A 9,141-nucleotide genomic window follows, 5' to 3' on the forward strand; every position below is an offset into this window, starting at 1 on the left:
TTACTACTACTACTACTACAGGTACTACTACTACTACTACTACTATTGGTACTACTACTTTTAAAATCACTAGGTTAATATTCTTTTAACATAACTTTTTAACCTTCTAATTTACTTATCTTTCAATATCAATCCATCTATTAATCTATCTTTTAATCTATCTCTCTGTGTGTCTATTAATCTCCCTTTGTCTATCTTCGCTTCTGAATCTCGAATTCGCCACTGCAAGAATCTTATTTATATCATTGAATGTCTGATTAATATGCCTTGAAAATATATATCCTATGTAGGCCTATAGTGTGTTCTTGCGACTCTGCCTTTACTGAACAGTGCTTTTGTGTTTTGCTTATGGGCAGAATTATGAACAGTAAAGGATAGAAATAAAAATGAATGTAATAGTAAAGATTTAAGTAACTACATGATCAGAGAGTTGTTTGTTTCTTAAGGATCATAACAATCTCTTATAATAGTAGATTTAAGTAACTACATGATCAGAGAGTTCTTTATGTTGCTTAAGGATCATAATCTCAATATTTATTTGTTTATTCATTTATTTATCCATATGAAGAGTAAAGTATAGAAGTAAAAATGATTATAATAGTAAAGATTTAAGTAACTACATGATCAGGGAGCTCTTCATGTTGCTTAAGGATCATAACAATCTCAATATTTATTTGTTTATTCATTTATTTACCCATAGTTATTTAGTTGTTTACTTGCACAGAGTCTCAGGAACTTACTATGAATGCCATCGCCAGTATCCGCGTATGTGTGTCTCTGTGTCCATCTATATTATATTATCTCATTATTATTATCATCTAGTCATTCATGGTTCCCTTGGACGATCTATATATTAAGAAAAAGGTTAAATAAATGAGTGATTATATCGGTCTTGGGTTTGATTGCTTGCATGTTAACCTTCTATAACACACACACACACACACACACACACACACACACACACACACACACAGACACAGACATGCACACACACACCTCTATATTCCATCTGTTTGTTTGGAAATATGGCCCCCAGTCTGTTGTGTGTAGGGTGACCTTTTTTTATAGTTGGGTTTATCAGGAGGGAGGGCAATAAACAGAGAAAGATAAGGCTTTGTTTCTTATCTCTGAAGGAAAATATTATTGGAATTCTTATTATTAGTTCTATTGTTGCATAGATAAACAAGGAAGATAAGGAAGAGATACTGTATACTATCTATTACTACTACTACTACTACTACTACTACTACTACTACTACTACTACTACTACTATTACTACTACTACTACTACTACTACTACTACTACTACTACTATCATTATATTTATCTTTGTCAGGGTATTAATGTTATCAAAGGGCGTAGTAGTAGTAGTAGTAGTAGTAGTAGTAGTATTTGAAGTCTTAGATAAATTATGAAAAAAAATAATTCCTTAAAAAGACCAATTATATTTATTACACACACACACTTGCGCACCCAGACTATGAATAACACACACACACACACACACACACACACACACTTGCGCACCCAGACTATGAATAACACACACACACACACACACACACACACACACACACACACACACAGAGAGAGAGAGAGAGAGAGAGAGAGAGACCACACATATATACATGAACAATGACTCCAGAAATACTACCTTGCAGGCAACACAAAAATAGCAACACAATCAATACGTCAATAGAATACTTAATTGAGTGCTTGGCTCCTAGCAACACACACACACACACACACACACACACACATACATGGGTAACATCACACACACACGCACGCATACATATTAGCAAGGGGTTGAGAGATTGTTGTTAAGAGAGAGAGAGAGAGAGAGAGAGAGAGAGACGGAACACTTTCTCTTTTCTTCAATGGGAAAATATATATGTGAAATCAACTTGTATTTTCCTATATTTCAACCATTACTTAACTATTTTTCCCCTCATGTCGATATCCAGCAAGTTATTTAGGCTTAGTTTCTTTCCCATTCGCTGTCCTAAATCAACGTTCGATCTGTCCAAAATGTGGTCAAACGTTTATTTTTTCATTCTCTCTATTTATTTCCTTCTTTACTTGTTTCTTTCTTTCTTTCTTTACACAGAGTCGCAGGAACAATTACTGTAAATGTTAAGAAAGGCCTATTTATAAGTATTTCGACATATCCTTAGGCCTATTGTGGTCACCCTTACCAATGGCCTTATGCAAATGAAATCCCTGTTATTTAATTCGCCTTTTTATCGACTTTATCACCTCCCGGGGGTTCTACAGGTGACAAATGAAGGGAAATAGTGTAAGGCTCCATTCTGGCCATCTGGGAACGAATGACAGAGGGTGCAGTGTGAAATATGAAGGAAAAATTAGGAAAATGTAGAAGCGTTTGTATATATGTTGACTGTCATGGTGGTGTGTGCCCTATATCATGCTACCCATAACATAACAACTTCACCCTTTTTGTCGCCTTTATCAGATCCCCGGCGGTTCTACAAGTGACAGATGAAGGGAAAATAGTGTCAGGCTCCATTCTGACTACCTGGAAAAGACTGGCAAAAGGCGTTGTGCGAAATATGAAGGAAAAAGTGAATGTGTGTGTGTGTGTGTGTGTGTGTGTGTGTGCTGGGTGCTATGGTGGAGTGACTTCCCTACGCTATATCCATATTTATTAACGTTTTTATCATCTTTATCACTTCCCCGGCGGTTCTACCAATGACAGATGAAGGGAAAATAGTGTCAGGCTCCATTCTGACTACCTGGAAAAGACTGGCAAAAGGCGTTGCGCGAAATATGAAGGAAAAAGTGAATGTGTGTGTGTGTGTGTGTGTGCTGGGTGTTATGGTGGAGTACGTGACTTCCCTACGCTATCCATATTTATTAACGTTTTTATCATCCTTATCACTTCCCCGGCGGTTCTACTAGTGTAAGATGAAGGGAAATAATGCTATGCTTCATTCTGACTTACGGGGAACGAGTGGCAATAAGCGTAGTGCGAGATAACAGGAAAAAAGTGAAAAGGAGGTGGGCGTAGGAACTCCCGGGAAACAGGGGTGCGGGGTGAGGCGGTCTGCGGGGCTGCGTTCAATAGTCTCCTCGCGGCCTGTTATTTCCAGTTTGTTCCAGCGCCGGGGGGGGCCTTGGCGGGTTTTGGGGCCACTGGCTTACCCCTACACCTCCCATACACCCAGACCGGGGATTAGCGGGGTCATAGAGGCTAGAGAAATGCGTAGATAACGAAACTTTTGAATTTTAGATTGTACTATATAGAGTCACGGGTAAAGAGGTCGCCATATATATGCGTTTCTCTGTGACGAAAGCAATGATAAGGCGGCGATTTTAGTGTATTTAAAGGCGAAATACACGTTAATACACCTTCTATACACTCTGAACGAGGCCTGTAGCTGGGGCATAGCGTGTATAGAAATGCATAAATAACGAGACCTATTCCCTTTACTACAGTCAGTGGTTTTAGTGTATTTAAAGGCTCAATACACATGAATACACCTTCTATACATTCTGAACGAGGCTTAGCTGGGGCATAGCGTGTATTGAAATGCTTGAATAACGAGACTTTCATTTACTAGTCATGGGCAGAGGGGTAGCCATATGCGTTTCCCTGTGACGAAAGCAATGAGAAGGCGGCGATTTTAGTGTATTTGAAGGCGAAATACGAGTTAATACACCTTCTATACACTCTGAACGAGGATTAGCTGGGACGTAGCGTGTATAGATATGCGTTTCCCTGTTACGAAAGCAATGAGAAGGCGGCGATTTTAGTGTATTTAAAGGCGAAATACGCGTTAACACACCTTCTATACACTCTGAACGAGGCTTAGCTGGGACATAGTGTGTATAGATATGCGTTTCCCTGTTACGAAAGTAATGAGAAGGCAGTGGTCTTAGTGTATTTAAAGGCGAAATACTCGTTAACACACCTTCTATACACTCTGAACGAGGCTTAGCTGGGACATAGCGTGTATAGATATGCGTTTCCCTGTTACGAAAGCAATGAGAAGGCGGTGGTCTTAGTGTATTTAAAGGCGAAATACGCGTTGATACACCTATACACTCTGGACGAGGCTTAGCTGGGACATAGCGCGTATAGTAATGCTTAACTAACAGGAATTTCACGTAAAGACATATAGCGAGAGGCAAGAAGGGACGAAGCCAATGATTCTAGTATATTCAAAAGCGAAATACACCATCCATACACTCAGGGCGAGGATCAAATAGGCCATAGGGTACGTGTTTATCAGTGCTTAATTATTAATACTGGGAGCTTACGAATTCACTCCGCCCTGACAGCTGACATACACACACACACACACACACACACGCTTCTACTGTTTCCTTCATATTTTGCACTTCTCCCTATACCAGTCTATATCTATGAGTCAGAATGGAGCGTAACACTCTCTTTCCTTTATCTGTCACTTGTAGAACCACCAGGGAAGTGATAAATGCAATAAAAACGACTAAATATCGATAGCTTTGAGACGGGAGGGCAGCTCAGCGTACTACAAGCATTCCATCATTTCTTAATTTTTTCCCATTATTTCTCACTACGCCCATTACCAGTCATTAGCTATTAGTCATTATGGAGCCTAGCGCTATTTTCCCTTCTTATGTCACTTGAAGACCCCCATGGAAGTGATAAAAGGCGATAAAATAGACCGATTAGGCAATATACTGATAGCGTACAAGTTACTCGATCCATGAACCCTGGCAGCTGACCACACACACACACACACACACACGCTTACACATTTTCCTTCGTATTTCGCTCTTCAGACTTTGTTACTCGTTCCACGATACTCAGAATGGAACTTTATACCTCTTTCTATTCATTTATCACGTGTAGGACCGCTGGGGAAATGATAAAGACGGTAAAAAACGGATAAGTAAGTATTGATTGCGCGGGGAAGTCACTCCTTCTTGACAACAAACACACACACACGCATTCACATTTTCCTTCGTATTAACCTTCAGATTTTGTTACTCGCTCTCCGATAGTCAGAATGGAACTTTATACTTCTTTCTATTCATCTATCACGTGTAGGACCGCTGGGGAAATGATGAAGACGGTAAAAAACGGATTAGTAAATATTGATTGCGCGGGGAAGTCACTCCACACGCATTTACATTCTCCTTCATATTTCTCCCTTCAGACTTTGTTACTCGCTCTCCGATAGTCAGAATGGAATTTTATACCTCTATCTATTTATCTATCACGTTCACATTCTCCTTCATATTTCTCCCTTCACACTTTTTTACTCGCTCCCCGATAGTCAGAATGGAACTTTAAACCTCTTTCCCTCTTGCTATCCCGCGTAGGACCGCTGGGGAAATTATAAAGACGGTAAAAAACGGATTAGTAAATATTGATTGCGCTGGGAAGTCACTCCATCTTGACAGCAAACATACACACAGGCATTCACATTCTCCTTCATATTTCTCCCTTCACACTTTTTTACTCGCTCCCCGATACTCAGAATGGAACTTTAAACCTCTTTCCCTCTTGCTATCACGCGTAGGACCGCTGGGGAAATGATAAAGACGGTAAAAAACGGATTAGTAAATATTGACAGCGCTGGGAAGCCACTCCATCTTGACAGCAAACATACACACAGGCATTCACATTCTCCTTCATATTTCTCCCTTCACACTTTGTTACTCACTCCCCGATAGTCAGAATGGAACTTTAAACCTCTTTCCCTCTTGCTATCACGCGTAGGACCGCTGGGGAAATGATAAAGACGGTAAAAAACGGATTAGTAAATATTGACAGCGCTGGGAAGCCACTCCATCTTGACAGCGAACATACACACAGGCATTCACATTTTCCTTCATATTCCGCCCTTCAGACATTGCCACCCGTTCCACGATAGTCAAAATGGAGCCTGACACTATCTTTCCTTCACCTGTCACCTTTAGAACCGCCGGGGAAGTGATAAAAATGATAAAAAAAGAGTAATTTGATAATTTTAGCGTAGTGACAGTGCCGTAACCTTGCATGACAGTTGGACGGTAACACACTCACTCGTTCTACTTTTTCCTTCATATCTAACGCTACACACTTTATCCTCCTTCCCCTAATAACCACAAGGAAGCCTGACACCCTAATCCTCACCCTAGTCACCCTTAGCCACGCCAGGGAAGTGATAAAAAGGATAAAAAGACGGATTAAATATTGACAGCATAGGAACAGCGCGGAATCATGCATATGTCATATAGGACGTATATATAGACACACTCACTCATTCTTACTTTTTCCTTAATATCTTACGCCACACATGTTATCTAACTGTACCAAATAACCACAACGAAGCCTAAGACCCTAATCCACATAACCACCACATATGAACACGCCAGGGAACTTATAAAGGTGATAAAATGGATTAAATATTGATAGCGTATGCGAGTCGTTCCAACAACCGTCATCTTCACACATTTACACATACGCTTGCATTATTCTGTATATTTTACGCTACACGCCTTATCCCCTTACACCTAATAATCAGAACGAAACCTAAGACCCTAATCCACGTACCCACTAACTACGAATACGGTGGATAACTGTTAAAGGTGATAAAAATGGATAAATATTGATAGCGTATGCGAGTCGTTCCAACATCCAACGTCACACATACCCTTATATTTTCCCTCATATCTCCCACCACACACATTATCCCCTTACACCTAATAACCAGAACGAAGCATAAGACCCTAAACCTTATACCTACAAACTATGAACACGCTAGAAAACTGATAAAGGTGATAAAAATGGATAAAATATTGATAGCGGGAAACGGTGCCAACCCATCTATAAATTCTGGCTCATGCGCGCGCGGGGCCCCAGTCGGAAGCGAGCTCTCAGAGAAGGAGGTTGGACGTTTGTATACCCGTTCAGCGTGACTGGGAACGTTTTATTTAGTATTTTATTGACCTAGTGTTATAATGATCGTGAAGAGTGACGAGGAGACGATAGAGAACGGCCGAGGAGAGGAGATGAACGGCATGTCTGGCTGTTCACCACTGATGCACCTTCTAAGAAAATGCAATTCGTTCTTCATGCAAGGTAAGAGAGAGAGAGAGAGAGGTAATAGCCTTTATATAATTTTCTTTTTTTTCGTTTTAAACATCTGCGTTGAAATTAATCATGTGTGTGTGTGCGTGTGTGTGTGTGGGTGTGTTTAGATAATTCTTCTCCATAACCCTTTACTTCCTCCTCCTCCTCCTCCTTCTTCTTCCTCTTACTCTTTCTCTTCTTCCTCTTTCTCATATTCTCATGTTATTATTCTCTCTCTCTCTCTCTCTCTCTCTCTCTCTCTCTCTCTCTCTCTCTCTCTCTCTCTCTCTCTCTCTCTCTCTCCTGAAAGATAACCTGAATAAATGATGAGAGAGAGAGTGGGCGTCGCTCCCTACAAGAATTTTATAGTAGTAATAGTAGTAGTAATTCTTGTTATTATTATTATTATTATTATTATTGTTGTTGTTGTTGTTTGCGTATACAGTTGTTATCCTCCCTCACCTTCGTCTAACCCTCATTGTAATCAGTGTTGCGTCAGCGAGGAGGAGGAGGAGGAGGGAGAAGAGGAGGAGGAGGAGGAGGAGGAGGAGGAGGAGGAACCTGATTGGGGGGAGAAAGATATAGAGGTAAACGAGTTATATGTGTGTGTGTGTGTGTGTGTGTGTGTGTGTACATTCCAACCTACGTGCACATACCAAGGTGACGCGCGCACACACACACACACACACACACACACACACACACACACACATTCAAAGAGAGAGAGAGAGAGAGAGCGAGAGTGTACGTGACGGAGGCTGGTGGACTGGACTTGAGTATTGATTCTCTCTCTCTCTCTCTCTCTCTCTCTCTCTCTCTCTCTCTCTCTCTCTCTCTCTCAGGCGAGCGGAAGAACTAAAAATAGCTCATATCTATAATCCAATAAGCTTGTACGTCCTTCCGTGAGAGAGAGAGAGAGAGAGAGAGAGAGAGAGAGAGAGAGAGAGAGAGACCAAGACTCAGTGTCAGAAATCTGGGACAATAGCCCAAAAATAAAGAGAGAGAGAGAGAGAGAGAGATGGGAGTTAGATTAAGATAACAGAAGTTATGTTACTGATTTTATTATTATTATTATTATTATTATTATTATTATTATTATTATTATTATTATTATTATTATTATTATTATTTTATTATTATTATTATTATTATTATTATTATTATTATTATTATTATTATTATGCTTATGTATGTATGTATGTATGTTACGTGTGTGTGTGTGTGTGTGTGTGTGTGTGTGTGTGTGTGTGTGTCCACCTGTGTATCCGTGTGGCTATTTACCTTTTTTTTTGTGTGAGAGAGAGAGAGAGAGAGAGAGAGAGAGAGAGAGAGAGAGAGAGAGAGAGAGAGAGAGAGAAGGGTGCTAGCTATTGCGTAGGTACCTTTGTCCTTCTTTTTTTAGACGAACACACACACACACACACACACACACACACACACACACACACACACACACACACACACACACACACACACAGCAACAAGAACAACAAAACACACACATACACACACATGGATCGATACTAATAACACACACACACACACACACACACACACACACACACACACACACACAAAAGATCAAAGTTCGCGTTGGCTTCTTGTATATGGTTCTAATCACGTCTACAACTGGTTTTTCTTAATTCTCCTCCGTCAAGTTATCGTGAACGGCAACAGGAGAGAAGGTGGAGCTAAGAATAGATCGACATAAGGGAGAGTGAAAATAATAATAATAGCTGGAAGAAAGATAGAAGGGAGAAAAAATGATAATAATGGTGTACTACTAGCTATATCCAGAACGAGAAATAGCAAGAGAGAAATGAAGGAAGAAAGGAAGGAAAACAAGAAATAATGAATGAATGAATGACAGAAAGAAAGAAGGAGAGAAAGAACGAAAAGAGAAAGGAAGGAAGGAAGGAAAACAAGAAATAATGAATGAATGAATGAATGACAGAAAGAAAGAAGGAGAGAAAGAACGAAAAGAGAGAAAGGAAGGAAGGAAGGAAAACAAGAAATAATGAATGAATAAATGACAGAAAGAAAGAAAGAAAAGAATAAGATAGAAAGAAAG

At 40.0% G+C, this 9,141-nt stretch overlaps 1 protein-coding gene across 1 annotated transcript in view; it reads left to right on the forward strand.

Moving 5' to 3' along the window:
* Positions 1-6,844: 6,844 nt before the first annotated feature.
* The window catches only part of LOC126985663 (uncharacterized), a 9,554-nt gene continuing 7,257 nt past the window's right edge, over positions 6,845-9,141 (forward strand). Inside the window, exon 1 of the mRNA XM_050840813.1 lies at positions 6,845-7,079. Coding sequence (XP_050696770.1) covers positions 6,959-7,079 — 121 coding nt within the window. The 5' untranslated portion in view covers positions 6,845-6,958. The remainder of the gene's footprint in view (positions 7,080-9,141) is intronic.

Source organism: Eriocheir sinensis, chromosome 60, assembly GCF_024679095.1.
Source record: "Eriocheir sinensis breed Jianghai 21 chromosome 60, ASM2467909v1, whole genome shotgun sequence".
Taxonomy (NCBI): Eukaryota; Metazoa; Arthropoda; class Malacostraca; order Decapoda; family Varunidae; genus Eriocheir; species Eriocheir sinensis.